Source organism: Calonectris borealis, chromosome 19 (genome assembly GCF_964195595.1).
Source record: "Calonectris borealis chromosome 19, bCalBor7.hap1.2, whole genome shotgun sequence".
In the NCBI taxonomy this organism is placed as follows: Eukaryota; Metazoa; Chordata; class Aves; order Procellariiformes; family Procellariidae; genus Calonectris; species Calonectris borealis.
Window position 1 is genome coordinate 1954925 of NC_134330.1, and position 21562 is coordinate 1976486.

General features: G+C 48.9%; 1 protein-coding gene across 5 annotated transcripts in view; it reads left to right on the forward strand.

The window, feature by feature from the left end:
* Positions 1 to 18752, forward strand: part of MSI2 (musashi RNA binding protein 2) — a 262158-nt gene extending 243406 nt beyond the window's left edge. For 2 of the 5 annotated variants that reach the window (XM_075168323.1, XM_075168322.1), the window contains 3 exons: positions 10343 to 10551; positions 12322 to 12399; positions 14699 to 18752. In XM_075168323.1, the coding sequence (XP_075024424.1) occupies positions 10343 to 10551; positions 12322 to 12363 (251 nt within the window). In that variant the 3' untranslated portion in view covers positions 12364 to 12399; positions 14699 to 18752. The remainder of the gene's footprint in view (positions 1 to 10342; positions 10552 to 12321; positions 12400 to 14698) is intronic. The other 3 variants (XM_075168328.1, XM_075168325.1, XM_075168324.1) reach the window with 3 other exon arrangements.
* Positions 18753 to 21562: the final 2810 nt, after the last annotated feature.

Consider the following 21562-nt stretch of genomic DNA (forward strand, 5'->3'; position numbering starts at 1 on the left):
GATGCCCCGGGGCAGGAGCCGCTCCACGGCAGAGCCAGGGCTCGAGCAAAGAGCTTGCCCAAAACCCCGAGCACGTGGAAGTGCAAGTGTGGTGCTGCTGAAATGGCTCTGGTGCAGCACGTTACAACCATTGAGCACCAAAAAAGAGCAGAAGAAAACAGTCCCAAGCATTTGATGCGAAGCGTGTAAACGTTACAGCACACCGCAGATCTTAAGTTAACTGTAAAACCAGTTAAATTGACAAGAAACCTGTTAGGAAGATGACTAACGGGACAGAGTTTATTTACCTCTCTGTTTTATTTGCTTGTCTCAATGCAGGCGGTGAGCATCGCTTGTCAGAGCCGCTCAGAGCCGGGCCATGGCCAGCCCGGTGGGCACGGGGGGGCCGTGGGGTGGTCACCCCCTCCCTGCGGCCCTGGGGTGCTCGGCACCCTGGAGAAGGCCATCAGTAAGGTGGAAGCTCTCCGACGGGCAGCAGAGGCACCCGAGTGCCCCTGGCCCGAAACCCTCGAGTGCTGTGCCGGGGGGCGGGTTGCAGACGAATGGGAACCGCATCCCTCCCAAACTGTTTAACTAATGGAGGGAAACGTAGCACAGCCTTTGTAAGGTCGACATTTGTTTGTTGTTAAGGATCTAATTAGAAACATGAGAGGGAGCTGAATGGCTGCTTGCTCGGCTAATTAGCGACATGCACGAAGACCACTTTGAACTTCAAGGACACAAAGCTATTAGCGCTTACATCAAAAATGGATTAAACTTCTGTGCTTTTATAATGATTAAAGATGAGCCGCTCGAGAGGAAATCCTTTTGTAAGGCAGTGACAAGAGCTGGCTCCCTGATTGCAGCTTCTACAAGCGAAGCTTTGTGTGGCCTCGGTGTAGCACTTGGCCCGGCGCGAGAGTGACACCGCTAACTTGCAATATGGAAAATGTGATTAGGCAATAAATATTGATCGTTCGCAAAAAATTACAGCCAAGCTGGAAAGTGCATTTATTTGTCCTGCTACATAACTGCAGGACTTAGAAAAGCTGGCTTGAATGTGTTGAATTTTGTGTCTTGTCTTCGGCAAATTGGTGCACATCAACAGCTTCCAGACGTGGCTGATGTGTAACCGCAGTATTGAGCAGAAGCAGGTGCTGCTCAGTGCCGGCAGCACGCACGAGAGGGACAGCGGTGGGTTTTAAAACACTGGCACCAGTTGAATTTTTAGCTTGCCCAAGCTTGTGGAAACCACACAGCTCTTGCTCTCTGCTCATCTAAGGCAGCTTAGCAGTTGCTTTGTGTGTCCATGCCGCCTGCTCAGCACCCGCGCTGGTGCTGGGGCAGAAGTCCTCGTGCCGCACCGCGGAGCGCGGGCGCTGGGGCCGCGTCAGGAACAGTTGCTGCAAGATCCCGATTGCCATTATCACATCGATGTGTCCAGCTCGGTCCCTAACAGCTCGGGCTGCTGCGAGGTGCGGCTCTGAGGGGTGTGAATGATTGTCAGCGGCCCCGCGCAGGGGCTGGGTGCCGGCGGCAGCGAGGACGGGGCTGGGCAGCGCTCCCTCCCCGTGCTCTGCTCACTTCCAGCGGTAATTGCTGAGCCGGGAACCTGCTCACCTCCCACTGCTTTCTGTCGTTATCCCTGCGATATTTTGATGTGTGAAGCCGTTTCCAAAGGGGCTGCAGAGGCAGAACAACCTTTTAAAGTGTGACTGCAGATAGAAAATAACGTACAAATAGTTCCTTGTTACGGCAGATAGCTGCTCTCAGTGTCTCTTGGCCTCATCGCCACTTATTTTACTGATGAGCCCGACAGTTGTTTTATTTTATTTTTTTCCCTGCAGGGCCAATATAGCTGCAGGGGAGGGACAACTGCCACCACTAACCCGGGGCTGCCTGGCTGCTCCCTGTTACAGAGCCATGTCAGGGGCGACAGGGAAGGCACAAAGCTCGCGGTTTGATTTTCCAGAGTCAGGACTGAACCGACTGTCATAAGCAAAATATCTACGGCTCTTAATACTTGCAGAGGAGCTCTGTCTGCCACAGGCTTCTCGCTGAGAGGTGTTTGCTTTTCAAGTCTTCTTGGGAAGAGCCGGAGCGAAGTGCTGTGCCTTGCAGGTCCCTGCGAGAGATGTACTAAATGGCACCTCTAATTGTAACGCTGGGGTTATTTGTTTTTCTGTTTGTCTCCCACTTTCTGTTTCAGCTAGTTGGGAGCTGTTTGTACGTTGTTGCTTTCCAGAATATCTGTGGGTTTCCAGCTCATTATTTCTGAGACATTTTTGAGTTTGAGCATTGATCTGAATTTGAGGTGTGCCGTGTGCTGTCTCAGACATAAAACAACACTGTATGTAAAAGTGCAGATACAAGAAAGTGATGCTTCTGATAGTTCAGCCTGACCACAAACGAACATGTTTGTGCCTCTAGCTGGAGCTATATGCAGTGGTTGGTATAGAAAAAAAGAGCCTGAATGTGAGCATTTAATTCTCAGTGCTGTGCCTGTGTGCCCTTGCAACCAAGAACCAGAAGCACCGACGTCTTATTTCAGACTGGCATTAATTTGTACATCCAGTCTTGGGTAAATCACATCTTGTTGTTAGCATCTCTGAAAAGCAAGGTACAAGCTCCCATTAACTTCAGCCATGAATGCACAAAGAATTAGCTTTGGCCAAGCTATCTATAACACGGGTGCAGTGCTAGCTAATGATATTTATAAGGCTCTAAGCACTAATGGTGTAAGATTTGCATGCAGTGCTGAAGTTTACCCGCAGTCCATACCGTGGCTGGTTATTTAAAGTATCAGCATCACACTGTGACTGCTGGTCTGTTAGTCATGCACGCTACGACGTGGCCATTAGTGCTCATGCTTCAGGACACATGGGATCCCCAAGGAAGGGCGCGATCTTCCCTGCACCAGTCACCGTGGTTTTACTGTAATGTCCTCTGCAGCATTGGTGCTGGGGTTGTTGCAAAGGCAGCACAGCAGGCTTGAATGCTTGGCTAACAGGTGATATTCCTTCCGTGAAAATCTTCTCTTAAAATCCAGCGGTAGATCCCAAGTGACTCAAATTAAATGCTTCCAGACTGTGGTGTAGTTCCTTGTCCCAGCTGGGCTGCCTGGGACCCTGCTTTGCAGCTCCGCTGAAGCCATCGTGGGCAGAGGGGTGGGCAGCAGCATGTGCAGATAAATACCGTCCGCTTGCTGCTGCCGACGGGGCTGGGGTACCTGCTCTCCATCGGCTCACCCTGCCGGGCTGCTGCCAACGGCACCTCGCTGCCCTGTGCCCCCCGCCCCTGCCCGTTTCCATCCCTGTCAGCGGCATTCGATGCTATTATATCATTCACTCCTTCGAGCTGGAAGATGATGTTTGCAGCATGCTATATGAATTTTTCATAAAGAGAGAAAAACAGCCTAATCTTGTGAGCTTTGAGTCTTGGTAGTGGGTAATGGCTTTGATTTAAAGCATTTTGTCTTAATGATAGTTATATTGAAAATTTCCTGCTGCTTTCAAGCACGTGTAGTTATTATCATAAACATTGATGGTAGAAATGCCTGCCAAATTGTGCGTGGCTCTTTATGGTAGATGAGAGAGTCATCCAGAAATTAGAGCGCTGGATCAACAAGTTGTCAAGAAGCCCGTTTGTACAGAAAGCCACCGCGGGGCCAGTGGGACAAGGCAGGAGCGAGGAGCACCTTGGAGGAAAGAAGTGCCGGACATGACCGGCATTGGGTCTAGAAAATGCTCGGCGTGAGGTTAAAAGCGAATTTCCGATGAGAAGGAGCTGCTTTAGAAGAAGCGGAGGAGTACAGAGGGAAGGCAGTCCCTTTCTGGGCAGAGCGCTCGGCTGCTCTTCCCCAGCCACTCGTGCCGGTGGCCGTGCCGTGCGAGCCCTGCTGCCCGCCTGCGCCGGGCGTCTGCCTCTGGCCTGGCAGCCTCTTATTGCTCCGCTTGAAAAAATAAACCGATCACCTGATGCATAAAGCATGTATGTTTACAGGGGAATGTTGCATTTTTTTCTTCATACATGTCGCTGTGTTCCCCGTGTGGCGTTCGATAACAGGATCTGCTTTCTGGGGAGCACCTCCATCAAAAGGCAGCCTGTCTGTGGCTGGGTTCTGCCTCCAGAAGTAGCTGCGGAGCCGCTCGCCCGCGTGAATTGTTGCCCAGGGATAAGGAGCCCTCTCCGGGAGGTGCAGGCGGCGATCGAGTGTCGTTAGACGGGTCTCCGGGAGCGTTGGCTCAGTACTGACCGACGCACACTTTGGGGTGAGCGCATGCGGCCGTGGGGTCCGGCTTTACCTGCAGAGGTGTCTCTGCGGGGTGCAGGAGGGGGACGTGGGTGCCTGCGGATGGGGAGAAGCTGGGGCGGCTCCAGCTGTCTCCGTTCTGCTCTCAGCTGCTTTCTCAAGTGCAAAATGCATTTCTGGCGGGGCACTATATCTCATCCTGAAGTATCCTGCCTCTTCTCAAAGAGGAAATCCAGTAAATCGTGGGGATTTCTTTCAAACTTGAGGGTTTTCTTGCCTGTGCACGGTGGCTGGGAACGCAGCCATGGGTTTCTCTAACTGCGTTTTGCACCATTCTTCACCTTTCTTTTGTTTTTTTTACTTTTGAAATATTCGTATTTGTTGTGTGTTAAAAAAAAAGCAAAACCACAGTAGTTGACAGTGAAGAGACTGCTGTAGGAGCCGGTCCTCCCCCTGCAACGGTGTTTAAGTCTTTGGGTTTTGGTGCTGTAGGAGAGGGAAAAGTGTTGTCACCGACGGCTCCATGTGGGCTGGGTGCGGGGGACAGCGATCCCCGTGCAGTGCCTGTCTGACACCTCTGTACGTGTTTCGCCTGGTTTCTTGCCTTTGAAATACAACGTACTTTAGTGGTGCTTAAAAGCGTTGCTTTGTCGTCACATCTAATTTACTAGGCCCTAAGGGACTGATCATCAGCCCGGCACCATGCAAGTTCTCCTTGTAGGACAGTAATGTCAAAATCCGCACATTTCTTCTCCCTATCCCTCCCTCTTTCCCCTCATCATTCATGGCTGAATTGACTTTATTTGGGTGGGATTTCAGCATCCGACTTGTTGTGCTTTCCCAGCTGCCCTCTCCGCCCCCCCAGCGAGGCATTTGGATCCTCGTTAGTGTAATACGCCGCTCGCTAAGGCAAATGTCATAATGAATCCTGACTTAGAAATTTCTCAAGAGTTCATCGAAACAGAGTTTATCTTTCAATGGTGACCTTTCTTGTTGAAGGCGGATTAGTGTGCGAGCAGGGTCTGTGTTAACATGGCAGTTTGCAGGAGAAGGCACTTGATAAGCGAGCTCCAGCCAGCTCCGTCCCTGCTCCCAGCAGAGCATTTCCAAGCACCGAGCCTCCTGCCTCCGCGTGAGCCTGGGCTGCCAGCTGTGTGCCGGGCCCCAGGTCTCGGCTCCCTGGCGTAAATCGCTTCTTGTCTGAACGTTGCATTGAGGAGCATCTTACACACATGTTAAATGTGGCTAAAGACGGCTCTGCTAAAGGACACCAAGATGAGTTAGCAATAAAATAGTCTTGCCCGTTGAAGAGCTGTCTTGAGGTTATGGATGCATTTTAAAATTCTGTCCATATTTATTTTAGCAGAAAGACTTTCAGTAGATTCTGCTTTGAGGAGACTCAGCTCGGGCATAGGAGAGGGCGCGGTGAACGTGATGTGCATGGTTGCACCAAACACGTCCCTGAGACGAGACCCCGCGTGCGGGCGCGTGCTGCAGCAGGGAAGTACTGCAAACCCTGGCTTCACCGTGTCCACGCAGGAATAGCGAAACCCGACTGCTGTAAATACTAAACGCTGGCAATGGCTTGTGGCAAGGCACCGGCTCTAAGGTCCTTTTATCCATTTCCAGCCCTGCAGCAATGGCATTTCCCTTCCCACCGCCTCTGGAAGATGGAGACAGCACTGATGTTTGTTGTGGCTCTCCCAGCCACCCCTTCAGACAAGGTCTGGCTCTTGCTGTGCCATCCGTGCACAGCAGATCCCAACTCCACCATCGCCAACACTTGGCATTAAAGAAAAGCCTGTTCCGGGCTGCTTTATGAACCCACATTTGCTTCAGCATCTCATGCCCCATCTCACGTTCCCTCGTTGCTTTCCAGCGCTCCCCCATGGCGCTGGGCAGGGTAGAGCCCGAGGCTTCCCAAAGCCTGTCCCTCTGGCCTGCAGGCAAATGTTCATTTACTGAGCAAAACTTACTTGGCTTGGAGCCTTTTCCGTAAGAAATACCAGAGCAAATCCAAAGTGAAGCAAACGCTACATTAAACTTCCTTGTTCCCATCACTGCCACATCTCTTAGCTGCCATCTCTTGATCTCCATAGGCGTAGGAGGGAGCTCCTGTAACCCAGAGGAGGGGAGATAGTTGGGGCTGAAGAGGATAAAAGTTGGTTTGGTGTCACTTACAGACATATCTAACCTTTTCCACACCTCTCCTGACCTTGATCTATCACAGGGCTTCCTGGTGACACTTGGGATTGTAAATTGTGTGCAGAGGAAACCCTTGAGTTGGAGGCACTTAGCTGCAGTCTCAGAGCTGCGAAAACGCCTGGTGCAGGATGGTTTCTTGTGCAGTTGGTTGGTAAATTGGACCTGAACCTTTCCGAGCATGTTGGAAATGGGCACTTTGACTCCCAGGACTTCCTGAGTGCTGGCAGTCCTTGGAATGGGGGGAGATGGCCCTGCCAACCCCAGGCAATGCTGAATCGGTCAGCCAGGTCCTCCTGGCAAATCAAAGTCAGGAGATACTTGGTCAGCTCAGCCAGTACCTCTGCTGGGACCAGGCAACAGGTCGGGCTTTGCTCCTGGTCTCCATTGACTGGCATCAAGGCATGGGCAGTGGTTCCCTCCCCTCTCCTGGGACAGCATAATCCCCTGCTGGTTTTTTGGTAACATGCTTCCGAAGTTCTGCCCATAATTATTTCCTGTTCTGACCGCGGGATGTCGGTGGCCGGGGGAAAGTTTCAGATTCCTTCCAGCCTGCAAGGCGTTAATCTTAGTGCTCTGTGATTCCTGCAGCTCACAGCAGCCATGGACAGCTTCTGCTTCCTCCGGCGACTGAGCTGATGTCGGGAACTTTGTCATGAAGATATATGTCTCCAAGGAGTCTTAATTTTTCTTTGAGGACTGAAACAGTATTCAGAGTCTGGAGGATTTGGGGGTTTTCCTTCTGCTTCATTTTAATCTCAGATTATTCCAGGTTTGTGTAAAACAAGTTTTGTTTCTGGGTATTTCTTACCAGGACGCATCACATTTTGCATGTTGGGAAAGTTGTCCAAGGCCCCTTTGCTGTTGTTTCAAAGTGATGGTAAAAGTGCCTCTGCCTCCAGGTGAGCTTACGTGCAGCTATTGTAGGAAGACAAATAATTAGCAGCTCACCATGGCTGAGTGAACCGTTCAAATGCGGCTTTCTGAGGCGTGCTTAGCCTCCTGGTAATTATGAGAGCTTTTCTATTTCATTTCTTGGGTCTGGAGCAAAGTGTCATCTCTGCAAAAGCTTCCAGCCCTTTCTATACCGTTGTCCAGGCAGCTGTTGAGCAGGCGGTGCGGAGCCATGCCGGGCGTCCCCAGCCTCCGCGCGGCAGTTCCCGGGCGATGGAGCGGCAGGCGTGCCCGTTTTTCCGCAGGCACTCCTGTGAGTGTGGAGTATTCAACTGATGTTCCGTGGATAGAAAATTACCTTTTTCTTAGATGACATACCCGCAATCAGAAGGACGTTTGAATAACCAGCTGCCACTCTTTCTGCGGGCGTGAAAGCGGTGTTTCCAGTCTTCTGAGAGGGGTAAATGACAGTGGCGGGGTGGGGTGTTTGGGGAGACAGAGCGTCGCTCCATGGCTCCTCGGCCTCCGGTTGCTGTTCTCTTTGCAAGGTTTCAGGACACGGCAAAGCACGGCCCTTGTCACCTCTGCATGGTTTGAGGTTGCGGGTTAATGACGCAGAACTGGCTCCGGGTGCCACGGTGTCTGTCTGTCTGTCCCGTTAGCCACGGCATGGCCACGGCTCATCAGCACGTGGCATCTGCTGCTCCTCGCCGCGGTGGATGCGGCGGTGGGCGGCTCTGGGCACCGCGTGGGCAGTTGCTTGGGGCCGAGGCCGGTCCCTGTGCCTGGCCCCGAGGCGGTGGCGGTGCGATGGGCTTTCCTGGCGCTGCGGCGGGGTTCGCGGGAGTGTTTTACTAACAGGATCCCCCTTGCCTGGCCGCGTCCCTCTGCCGCGCCCCTGCCTTTGCTCAGACGGGCCAACTGGGTTTTCTGTGTGACTTGGCAGTAAAACTCGCATCCGTTGTATTGAACCAGAAGGAAGAAGAGGGAAAAAAAGTGCTAACTTATAGTAATAAAGGGCTTTTGAACATCTCAGCTGGATATTTTTCTTCATGAGTGAGAAAGCCAAATGTTATCTTGACATTTAATCTTTAATAATAAAAAAAGGCGCTTTCTTTGCCAGTGAATTCCAAAATCTGTTTACTCGCTCATGCCTTATTTCTTTTAACTTGCTAGCTTAGATGTCCTACTTACTTCCCCCTGCTACCAGTTCAGAGCTGCATTAAATCATTTATTTTGTAAAATTCACTTTCCTGTCATTGCAGAGCCGACAGCTGCCGGGTTGACTTTTTTTGGACTAGTTAATTAATTCATTTGGAAACTGGGGACCTCTCGGGAGGGCGGTGCAGGGGGAAGGGGCCAGGGCAGGAGAGGTGGTGGCCCAGCAGCAAACCCGGGCTGAGCCCACCGCAGCCCACGTGAGGCGCTGCCGAAGCCTTCCCTTGGGCTGCCCTTGGCGGGAGAGCAGGGCTTTCTCCCGGGCTGGTTTCCACTCCCGGTGAAACCCTGCAGTCGGTCAGCGCGGCTCTGACCTGCGGGCTGGCGGCAGAGGGTTATTGCAGGCTATCAAATTTTATAAACCCTTTTTAGTGCCTAATAAAGATGCGCGGGAAGTTGCAGCCGGAGGAAAAGGCTGCCGAAATCTTGGCGCAGCCTGGAACGCGGAGGTGAGGGGATCTGCCGCGGGGCGGGTGCCCGGTTGTACCGATTCCTGCAGCGCCCGGCTGGGGCTCCCAGCTGGGTGCCTCCCGGGAAGGCTGCGGTGTTCGTCACCGCCGCCGGACTTGTCCCGTCCCCAGGCGTGTTTGCCACAGCGTGCTCAGCCTGTAAGCGGCAGGCGCAAGGCCAGCCGTTAGCCGTTCGCAGTGGGTGTCTCGGCGCTGCCGGCACCTGCACGCGGCGGGGCTGCGGTGAGACACTAGTTGGGCATGACGGTGCGGGCAGGCAAGTCTCCGTGTGCTCCCGAAGACCTTGCGAGTACCACTCAGGTGTAGCTCCAGCTTCCCGCAAGCCATTTCCATCCAGCTCCTCCTAGTCTGCTGACTTTTCTTTTGCATTGAAACCTCTTACTCATAAATTTTACATCCAAGAGCAACTGTGAGAAATGCAGAAGCCTGATCATCTAACATGCTTGAATATCTAAATTTATTCTTTAGTACCATTCTTATTTACATTGTTTTTCTGTCTCAAAAAAAATATAAAGGGAGGAAAAAAATAAAATTTTCCTTTACTTCCACATTAGGAGGTGAGTTGTCATACACCCTCTGGAATTCTTTTTTGCTTTTGATCTTTATTTATTTGTTTAATTTTGGTTGATGTCCCAAGCATGGTTTTGGAGACGAAGGTAGGTCTTCGCTCTCCAAATCAGAAGGAAAAAAAATAAATAAAACAACACTCTCCTTGGTCATATTAAAAAAAAAATTCCAAACTGTTCCATTCCATACCATTTAAAGAAAAAAAAAATCATCTATTGAACTATTTCTACAGCTTACTGATTTAAAAGGGCGGGTTTTTTTCAAAAGTATCGAATGGATCCAAAAACGATTTTACTAGACGCGATTGAAGTTATTTGCTGTCAACATTTTAATATCAATATTACCACAATGTGTAGTCTCAAACTAGTTCCTTTGTAGTTTGCATGGGATGTGAATGCTGTCTCGGCGTGCCCAGACCTAGAGAACTTGTTACTACTGCATGAGCATCAAGTCAGATGTTGAAAAATATCTATTATATTTTGTGATAATTTGGTGAAAATGAGCACCTCCAGTCTCTGGTTGCAGTAGTGTGTTGAATGATTGTTCTTTTTTTTTTATATATATCCATATCTATATTTTTGGAGCTCTAAGCTTCGTAGTAGTACGGGCTGACTCTTATCCAGTACTTGCTCTCCTATCGCATGGCCTTGGTTAAGTGTTAGAAGTTGGGCCTAGGCTGTTTATTCTGGTGTTTGGCTTTGTAATAACGGTGCATGCCCGGCGTCTGGCCTCATACCCAGCTTTATTCTCTGCACACCAGTCTTGAATAGCTACAGTGCTCAACCGAATTTTGGCGCACCCGCTTCCCCGGCAGGCTCCAACCCAGCCCGACCCGGAGGCTTCCCCGGGGCCAACAGCCCAGGGCCCGTCGCGGACCTCTACGGCACGGCCAGCCAGGACTCCGGCGTGGGTAACTACATAAGCGCCGCCAGCCCGCAGCCGGGCTCCGGCTTCGGCCACGGGATCGCCGTAAGTACCGCGCGCGCCGGCGCCAGGGCCGCCGCCCCTCTTTCTCGGTCGAGGCGGGGTTCATTGTTTAATGACGGGGGGGGGTGTTGGGTTGTTCGTTAATTATGACCTGACGGCGAGCGTAGCGCCTTGCTGCCGTAGCCTGCTAGAGCTGTGCCCGACCGCTGGAGCTGCCACGGGCTGCCCGGCGTGCCGCTCCAGGTGCCAACTCGGCTGGAAACGCTTGTCTGCTGCCTTCTGCGGTCCAGACTTGACACCTTTCAAAAGGAGATATTTAATAATTACGGGCTTTAAAGTTTCTCCTTATCTATACGGGCTTTATATCAGCCCAGCCACCCGTCCCGGCTGACGCGCCCATTTGCAGACAATGCAGCAGTCCCTGCTCCAGCCTAAACGAGGAAAAAGCGGCTCGTTAATTGAGCCGGCGGGACCCCAGGGTTGCCCGCAGCCACCGGGGTGAGGGGACGGCCGTCCCACCGCTGGCCACGGGGCTGTCCCGCTGCCCACCGCCCGTCCCTGCAGCTGCAGCATCCCTGTGGGGCGGGGGTGGACGCTGGCACTTCCTGACCCCCTGGGTCACTTCCAGCCGGGTACGACATCGCTAACAGTCCCTAAAAGCTGCAGGTTAAAAGTAAGTCGCTTCTGGTTTGTTGTCAAGTCATTGGAAAAGTAATTCTTTAATGCCGCGTGGGTCTGCAAGCTCACTAATGATGGGCAACGGAGATTTGCTTAACAAAGCTGCATGCTGTTTTTCAGATCGCACTGTTTTACCTGTGTGTTAGCATGAATGTGGTTGGACCTCTTTGGGGGCTGTCAGTCTCCCCAACAGAAAAACTGCAACTGAAGTTGTTTCCCTTTTCTTCGTCAAACAATTGGATTTTTTTTCCTCTTGCCTGGTAAACATGTCAGAGTACAGAGGGCTCCCCCAAGACCCCTCAAACTGAGTGGAGAATTTCACTCTGTGCCCAAATTGGATGAGTGGGGGGAGCGGGAGCGTAGTGCAGACAAAGTTCCTGAAATTGTGTTACTTTTATTGCATAAGCAACCAAGCAGGTACCCAAAAGACAAAAAAACCCTGCTGCCTCCGTTTGTGCCCTCGAGCTCAATTCCCGTCCTGGTCCTGCCCCTCCCGTGGTCACGCCAGGGACTTGACAACCCCTTCGGATCAATTCTGGTACCAAACACGGAGTATTACTGCTCTGCTAAGAGCTACATCAATTTAAACTGCCATTCGCACCTCTTACAACACCTCTTATTTCCATTTTTCACCTAAAGAAAAAGACCTGTTTGTTCTTGAAAACTTGGGCACTTCGGCCTCAGCAACGTCCCGACTTTTCAAGTTACAGGGTACGAGGTACGAGCCTGGGTAGCCGGATTTGTCTGCACTAACACTTCTCCAAAGAACGATTTTGTATTTGCCTTGCAGATTGGCAGCCTCTTAATTTCCCCCAATAACTGCAAAGAGTCCCGTAGCCTTTTTTACACATATATTTATTTAACACCGTCCATTTACTAACTCTGGTTTAAAAATAAAGAAGGGAGACCCCAAAGCTTATTTTTGCAACCGGGAGAATGAGAAGATTATGGTCTTGGAAAGGTAACCGCAGGGTTCAGCACACCCAGTCCTTGGTGACCAGAACAGCTCTCGCAAATACCTATTCATGCTGGCAACACAGTCTTTCAAGTCCTTTGATAATTTCTTGCCAAAATTAATAATCATCTGTTCCCATGTATAGAGCACTGATGAACTTAACAATTGTACAATTTTAGGGACCTTTGATTGCAACGGCTTTTACAAATGGATACCATTGAAACGTTACACATGGTTGGTTGCCATCTCACTTGGAGGTATTACAGTATATACCATTTGTACTTTGTGCTAAACTACCATCTCCCCTATGTTTACTTTAAGTGAACAATTTTTTATCTTCATTTCGTCTTTCCTCGGCCTTTAATCATTCCTTTCTGTGATTTATGTTATTCAAATCAATATCTCAGGGGTTGGAAACTGGAAGGCAGATCGGGAGCTAAACCCCCCAAAAGTCGCGTTTTCATATTCATGACAGTGCAATAACTTGGAGAGTCAACAACCCCGCAGAAAACCCAGCGATCCCAGCACGCTGTGGGGGAACGACCGAGGGCCAGCTGACAGCCTCCCGATGGGGATTATAGATCCGCTACCAGTGCACTGGTCTGAAAACAGATGAGCCCCACTGCTTTATTACAGAGAGGCCATCATTCTTAATTAAGTGCTGTACCAAATATTACAGCTAAAAGATAACGTTGTAACTAGTAACCATAGAGCAATTATCAAGATTAAAAAAAAATTAAACCTAAGTAAATTAAATTAAAGACATTACCTGAGTAATGCATCCTTGGATCGCTGCCAGTTTCCTACCCTTTGAACTAAGCTCAAGTTAATTAAATGTTTAATTTTTTTTTTTTTTTTTTGGCCTTTGGCATATTCATCTTTGCAAACAAATATTCTTATACTGAGAATAGAGTAGATTAGAAAAGTCAGACAATGAAAAACAGAGTTACCCCCATTAAATGGGACGGGTTTGCCTCTAGAGCTCTTAGTCCGTACAGCCAGACGTAATGGATGTGACAGACTTTATTTCTCTGCCTTTCACCCAGCACTACTGATCAATGTCACATGCTTTACGTTCAAAATCAGTGTATGAAATTAGAATTACAGTTAGTCAAGGGGCTGGGAACTGTGAAAAACGTTTGGAGGCTTTAAATTATATAAAAATAGATTTATACTTAAATACTAGTAGATAAGGGGGTTTTCTATTTACTCTTCATCTACCCACGTACACCCAAGATTACCTGAAATTGTTCCGTCAATTGATTTGCTCCACCAAGTACTATTTTTTATGGGAAAGAAAAAAGTGGCAGAAGCACTCTTGCCTTGATCCCAGTTATTATTTGCACCTATCAGTGTATGTTCACAGATCAATTTGTCAGAATCCTTCACGTTTTCTGGGCCGTCAGCCGTTGTAATAACGAGGTGGTACACAACGCCGGCTGGAGACCTAAGCAGAACATCATAATTCACGCTAATAACGCTGCAATGAAGGCAGCGTTCATCAGATTAATGTATTGTAATCATTTTACACTTACCACAACACATCAAACTGTAACCATCATTTACTGGCCAGTATGAAGACTCAAACCATTAATGACTTAAAAACAGAAAGTGCTTTTAATGTTGCTCATTACTAATTAAAATAGATTTTGAGAGGAGGAAATGAGCCTTATTATTAATTCCTCAAGGACCACTGAGTTTGAAATTTTTATTGCGGCAGCACATCCCGAGGCGTCTGGTCCCTCGCCCGCCCGGCTGCCCCCGCTCCTCGGGGCAGGATGCGGCCGGAGCGGGTGAACCTGGCTGAGCTGCGGGTGCCCGGGGCAGGGACCCGCCGGTCCCACAGAGCTGCGGGGCGCTGGTGGGACCTCACCCTGGGCACGGCCAATTGGGGATGGGTTTTGGAGGTCACCCCCAAAAACACGTTGCCAGGGTGCATTCCTCACCGCAGCCAGCCCTGCGAGCGGCTGCCTGCAGAACCGGTGCCCTAATATTTATTTCCATCTCAACGTTAAGCACCGGCAGGAACAGAGCATTAGAGGCGGAAGCCTCCGTTATAAAATAAATCATCACCGCTGCAGTGTGCCCATGTAGAAGTTGTTACCATTCAAGTACTTTAGCCGTGCCTTTAGAAAAAACTCCTTTTACCGAAGCCTTGTAAATTCCTGGCGTAACAGATGCCGGAGGAGCAGTTTTGTCCTTCCGATATATCAAGTCGCATTTTATTGTTCCTAAACCAGCACACAGCTAACCCCAGCCTGCCGGGGAAGGCGCTGCCTGCCTGGCGTCCAGGCTTAGCTGGCAGGCTGCTTTCCACGGGCACGGAGCTGGGAAGTGAGAGCAGTAAACACATTACGCTTTCCCACGGCGGCAGTCCCGGGAACGCCTCGGCATTTCAGCCGGGGCGCTCCGGATTCACCTTTGGTGTGGATCCGAGCACGCTGCGGCTTTGCAAAGCCTTTGCAAACGCTGGGGGGGGGTTGTGAAAAATCCCGGTTGGCCTCGATTAACTCTCACTCTCCTCCGTGCCCTGTTTCTGCCTTCTCCTCCCTGCAGAGTCTCTCTGGATGTCCGGGCAAGACGGGGCGAAGTTTCTGAACGGGCCCATGTTTGGGTGATCTCATCAGACTTTGAGCACTACATCATCACCGATAACGCAAACAAACTGGAGGTGGCACTCGACGGACTTAGGTTGTTTAAAATCTCTCTCATCATCTCATGAATCTGCTGTACTATAAAAACAACAGCTTTTAAAAGTATGTATATAAAATCCATTTCTTGTTCGTTTTATTTTCTTGATGGGTTCCCCCCCTCTTTTTAGACCTCTCCAACCACATTTTTTCGTAGCATTTTGACATAGTCTCGTAGCCACGTAGTTCTAATTCTTTGTGTATCTAGCAAGAGCCTAACCATAGTGTAACTGTTTATATTAAGGGGTTTCTTTCGTTTTTCTTTCCCCCCTCCCTCCTTCTCCCTTCTGTTTTACGTAGTCGTTGTTGCTTAAAGGATGCTGAGATGGTGACAGGAGTCTCAGCCGCTGGTACCGGCTCTGCAGCCGCCGAGGGTGGCGGGGGGCGCAGAGCCGGCGGCGGGCACGGTTTCGGGGTGGCCTTGCAGGGCGCGGGGGGCGTGGGTGAGCAGCAGGTTCTCTAGCCCTTCTTTTCGTTTGTGGCGTCTTCGTTAACCTAATTCTATCTATTTTCGGCAATAAGGCAAGGACTACAAACTTTTTGTGCGTCCTTTTTCTATAAGTGCTTTTTTTTGTTGAAAGAGGTGATATAAGGTTTTTTGAAATTGTGAATTCTGAAAAAAAAAATACTGTAAATACAATTCCATTAACTACATATAAACTATTAAGAAAGAGAAATACAAACCTATTTTTGTGATGGAGTCAGCCTAAGGCAGTTTCTCTATGAAAATGGAAGAAAAAAAAAGAAAGTTTTAGGCTTTCCGACCAACTGCCGGAGCTGGCCGCGGGAGTTAGTGATGCACACACTGGTCCGCTCGCTCCGTAGGCGCGGTAGCCCTTCCAGCTCTCCTAGCGTCATACCAGCATCTTCGCTCTCAGACGTGCACAGCCTACAAAGGAACAGTCTCGTGGTCTTTTTTTCATTTAAAACCTGCTTTTCCCAAGACTGAAAAAGAAGCTACGGTTTTCCTATTTAACGCATTTACGGTTCAAAGCACACCTTTATTTTTTTTAGTTGTTGTTTTAAACTAGATCAACTTGCTGTCCAGTCATTTCAGCTGCTCTGGGCACCCTGCGCAGCCCGGGCGGGGGCGAGGTCCCTCCTCCGCGCTCGCCTGATGCGGGTGGAGCGGCTTTACAGCTTGCATGGTTACCTTTTTTATCCATTACTTTCTGTATTAACAAATTAGGAAAGCAACTTTGGTTTGTTTTTTTTGGGAATACCTCAGTGCTACAAGTTTCACCCTAGAAGCAACGGAAGATTTTAATTTATTGTAGTTGTAAACAGAATTTTAAAAAAAATAAAGTATAAAACATCATTGCACTGTGACTGGTAGGGGAAAAACTGACAGTTTCCTATTTGCACATGTTTAATATTTGGCTGTTATATATATGGTCCTCTGTTGGGGGAGGAAACTTATGAAGGATATTTTTTAATTTAATTTTTTTAATATTGGTAAATAGGCCTGCAACAGCAAACTAGAAGTACAACATGGTAGGTGGCATTAAGAACATACTGTAGTGTGGATATATTTCTTCTTTTTTTAACGTAATATTGACAAGTTTTATTAATATTTTTTTAAATTGTTACGTTTATAAATTTGGTACTTTAGGTACAGCCAGTATAAGACACTGAATGCGACATTTGTTAAAAAGAGCTGCTGCACTCCTATTTTTGTAAATTTTACTAACAAGTAGACTAATGTAGACATTCAATAGACAAGGTAGAGCAAGGCATCTTTAACAAAAACAAGGCACCATACTGCTAACCGAAAGGAGAAAACCTTGTTTTCCTTGTTTTTAAAAAAGAATCATGCTTTTTATGTGATATTTTAGGTTTTTTTCTTATTTCAGAACAACCAGGTTTAAGCAAAATGCTGGACGCTTTTTAAATATTGAGACTTGATCAAGTAATAAAATAAATAAAACAATTCTTTAAAAAATAAAAACGAAAAAAAAACAACAAACCAAATTCCCTGAAATTCAATGTACCGTCAGGGAATTTTTTATTGCTATTTTGTCAATGTTGATGATGTACTGTACTACCAGTTGGTTTTCCTCTCCATTCCCTGTCACCTCATAGAAGATTCTTTGTTGATCATTGTTGTATGTTAATAGTGTATAAAATGGCTATCTTGTAAGAGTGCTGTCCTGATGCTAGTGTAGTGAATTTTTCCCCCCCTCTTTCTCTCTTCCTCTTCTAGTACATATTGGTAGGTGTATCGTAATTAAGGTTAAAAATTTAGATGTAGTTATTCAGATTTAGGACCAGTAAGGATAGAACTTTCTCTTATTTAAGAAAAAAATGCTAATAATTTTGGGAAGGTTTTCCTTTTTTTTCCTTCTTTCCTCTTTCTTTTTGGTTTTTTTCTCTTGTTTTGTTTTCCTTTTGCTGATCTGATGCGGTTTCAACTAACCAAAGGTCTCACAATGTTAAAAATGCTGGCAAACTCCTAAGGCATTTGTAGATCCCCACCCTTGACTTTGAAAAGGGGATGTGCCATACTACCTTAAATGCTAATGCTAGATATGCAAAACTGGATTTTTTTAATTTATTTTTTAAAAGAGGGAGGCACGGTATATTAAAACGATTTTACTAAGAGAAAAAAAAAATATTTTTTTAAGAATGCTCAGAAGAAATTGCTAATCTGTGTGAATATGTTTTAGATGTTTATATACCTTTTGAGAAGTCCCAGTGGCCCATAGCACAAATGTCGTGGAATCCGATATGTTTTGATGTGGCTACCTAGACTAAGGTTCACGTTAGTCCCCCACTCATCTAGAAGTCCATTTCGAAGGGGTTTTTTTTTCCTTTGTTCGTTTGTTTGGGGGTTTTTTGTAAATTTTTCGGCACAAAGGTTCAGCTCCACCTTTGTTTTAGTCAAGCACAGCGAGTGCGGGATCGTTCCGAGGGATATTGCCCTTTTCTTTCCCAATATCTCACACGGAGCCGCTACCCCCGGAGTGACCAAGAGAGGGATTTCCATCTGGCTGTGCCAAGTGGGCACCCGAAGGCGCAGGCAGGCTCAGCCCTGCCCGGCGCGGGGGACGGGCCGTGTCCCACCACGAGGGACCTTTGGAGAGGAGCTGTAGCAAGCCACACGAGCTCGGGTACCCTCCCCCTTCAAAATCAAAAGTCGTTTGTGATTGGCTTGATTAAAACGAAGCCTGATCTGTCCCTTTTTTTGTTTGTTTCTTATACTTCATAACCGTTCATTTTAAGTTGAATTTGTAGCTTGGACTTTAAGGTAGCATGGCTCTCTTTGCTGTAAGTTTATTTTTTCTCCATTGTACAGCAGCGTACCGCTGGTGAATGTTACACATCTTGCTAGGCTAGTTAAACCATTGGGTAATTGTTGGTAATAACGACCTGAAAGGTGTTCGGATTTCTTTTCTTCCCTGCTCTGACGCCCAGGATGCTGTTTTCATCTGTAGTGTGAATGAGGGCTAGCGACTCCAGCCACAGTTACCTTCCTGTTTCGTTTCTGCCGTTCACTCAATGCAACATAATCAATAATAAAGCAATATAGTTTACTACATTTTTACTGAAGGCCAGCCATGGTTATGTATGATATTGCATATGAAACTGTTTACAAAAAAAAACCAACACTAACTCATAGCTGTCTTTTATGCTATGGAAATGTCTTTTGGGTGGAATTTTCTGAATTATTTTTTTTAGTGGTTTGGTTTGTTTTTTTAAGCGAAATAGTTCAAACAGAAAACTGAAGTTAGTGTAAGGTGAAGAGACAGGATGCATCGAAGACACACCGGCAGATCCCGGTCTGCGCACAGACACTGTAGAGTTTCATACGTACAGAATCCAAGTCAAACCCATTGCCGTGTGCGAACACTACGTGAGGAGATTCTGTAAGCTAAGCAATACTTTAATACTGTAATAAAAATTACCAAAAAAAAAAAAAAGTAGTTTGAGAAAGTAAATCCTCGTGATCGGTTCTCGGTTCCCAGCAGTCCGACTGTGTTGTCTCGAGAGAGCTCCGTGTCCGAGCAGGGTGAAGCCCCGGCAGCCCGGGGGAAGCGGGGCTCGCCCGTGCGCCCGGCTCTCTGGTCTGTACATACTCGTAACACCACGCGTGGGCTCGTGTGTCGCGTCGACCGTCGTAGGTAGCAAATCCCCGTCATTCTCTGTTGTACGAGGTCTGAACTCCATCAGTACTAGGATGCAAGTCTAAGCATTTCAGGTGGTCATAAATGTACCTAAATAAACTATGGCACAGTGGCAGGCCTAGCCCTTCCTTTTATACTTTAGTATGAACTGATGAGAACTTTGGTAGTGACTTTTTTTTTATATATATACATATATATATGTATCTATATATATCAAGCATCTTTCAGGTCTCTGTGTATGGCTTTCTAAAGCCCTGTTGTAAAATACTATGTGGATGGGGGTCTCTCACATCACAGATGTGGAAAGTATAATTTTATATTTGTATTTTCAAATAAATAAGTTTGTGAAAGGTTTCCATCCTCTACTGTGGTCCAGAAATCAATGTGTTTGTCTGACGAAAAAATACAATAAACTGTTTTGAACAGATCCACGGAGTCCCTTTCATTCGGGGGTGAGATGTTTATTCCCGGGGGAGGCCAGTGCAGCCCCGTCACCCCCCTGCTCCTGCCTGGGGGGTGGCCCTGGGGGGGCTGGAGCGTCCCTGTCCCCGTCCCCCTGCGCAGCTCCAGGCCTAGTCCCTCCTGCTGTGCACCGCCAGGCACCTTTGAGATTCGCATCCCTGCCCTGGGACCGTGTCCTTCCCTGGAAAAAGTCCAGGTTAAGGGGGACGTGGCAGCGTTGCTGTGCTGCTGCCGCCGGCGCTGCCAACCCCCGCAGGCACATCAACTCGTCGTAAAAGTAAGCCGGCACAGGAGACATCAGCTGGAGGACCTCAGTGACAAGCCACTCGTAATGGCTCTCGCCCAAGCCCACATTCCTCAGGCCTGGCTGAGTGGTGCTCTGCAAGCCCTGACGGAGGGGAAGAGCTTTACTCTGTGGCGTGGAAACGCTTCTATCCAGGCACCTATCGGTGTCTCCATCTATCAACCTCAAAAAAAGATTGGGGAAAAAAGAAATCATACCTGCCTTGTCCTTGCTTTCCCTTTGGGGACCGGCTTGCCTTGCCGCGGAGGGGAGGGAGCGGCTGGCGGGGGGCCTCGGAGCAGCGCGTCTTCGGAGGGGAAAAGCCCATCGAATTTCCCGTAAAGAGCAGCAAACCTGTCTGCGTGCGCCCAGGGGGGCGGCTGCGGGAGGAGGGGGGAGATGCGTACGGACGGTTGGTGTTGGGTTGCTCCACAGACCCTGGTTCATCCTCGTCCCGTCCTACATTGAAGGTTTCGGAGCAACTTTGAGACCTGGGAGGGCTGGACCCGGCCAACCCCAGGCCGCCCAGCTCGGGGCCCTGCCGGGAGAGGAGAGCAAAAACCTCACGCGGGAGGGACGGGAAACCGGCCCCAGCCTCCCCGCCCCGGGCTGAGCTCCAGGCCCCTCGGGCGAAGGGCAGCCGAGCCGGGACGTGAGCTCATCCCCTCCGTGGCGGCACCGGTCCAGTTCCCAGGGAGGGCGGCGGGTGGCAACGTGTTCCCAACCCAGTGGATAAATCCCGTGGCCCCGCGCACACGCTTGGTGGTGATTTTTCTCATTAGGAGCGGCAGGCGTAGTCTGGCATCGCACCCTCTTCGCAGCTCGGGTCCGTCACCAGAGATGATGTACTTGGGCGCTCGGAGCGGAGCGGAGCCAACCTTCCCCCTCCTCCTGTACGTCTTCAATAGTCATAGAATCACAGAATCATTAAGGTTGGAAAAGACCTCTAAGATCATCGAGTCCAACCATCAACCCAACACCCCCATGCCCACTAAACCACGTCCCTAAGCGCCTCATCTACACATCTTTTCAATACCTCCAGGGATGGGGACTCAATCACTTCCCTGGGCAGCCTGTTCCAAGGCCTGACCACTCTTTCAGTAAAGAAATTTCTCCTAATTTTCTCCTAAATTTCTCCTAATGTCCTAATAGTTGCGTTATTTCGCCCCGACAACACAAGTTCCCGCAGGTGGGGGCACGGCCGCGAGGTCGGGATGCGGGTTTGGGCTGGGATGGAGGGGATGGTCCCCCCCCACCAGCCTCTCCGCCCCGGCAGCCCCCACCACGGCATCGCCTCCGGGTCCGGCCCCGCCGCGGGGGCGGCAGCGCAGGGGCTCAGCCGGGACGGTGCCGGTGAAGGTCAGCGCGCGGCGGGACGCAGGACGGGCTCCTCTCTGGAAAGCAGTCAACACATCAAGCCCTTAATGGGATTGATGATTAGTGGAGCACCGAGGGGAAAATTAGATTAGAAAAACAAATGAAAATAATTTCGGAAGTAGTGTTTATTCGGGGTGGAAGGAGCTTCCACTGCGAGGGCTGCAGGAAACGATTTGACTGCAATCCAGAAGAAAAGGAGCGCAGGTCTGGAGTACATTAGTGTGGTGGGAGGCCGGGAATAGCAGCCACTTAACCCTGTCATTCAGCAAACATTAGTGAATTATGAGTGTATTATATGTTGGGTTATGTGTTTTGTGAAAAGCCCGGAGGCCCGCTATATCTGCACTAAAATGTTAGCGGGGGTCTGTGTCAAAATGTAAATTTTTATACCGACTCCAGAATAAAAATAAGGTTTTGTGTTCGCCTCCCAGCTACTGAAATCAAATTGCAGCCAAAATCAGAGTTGTAAAATAAGCAAAAATTT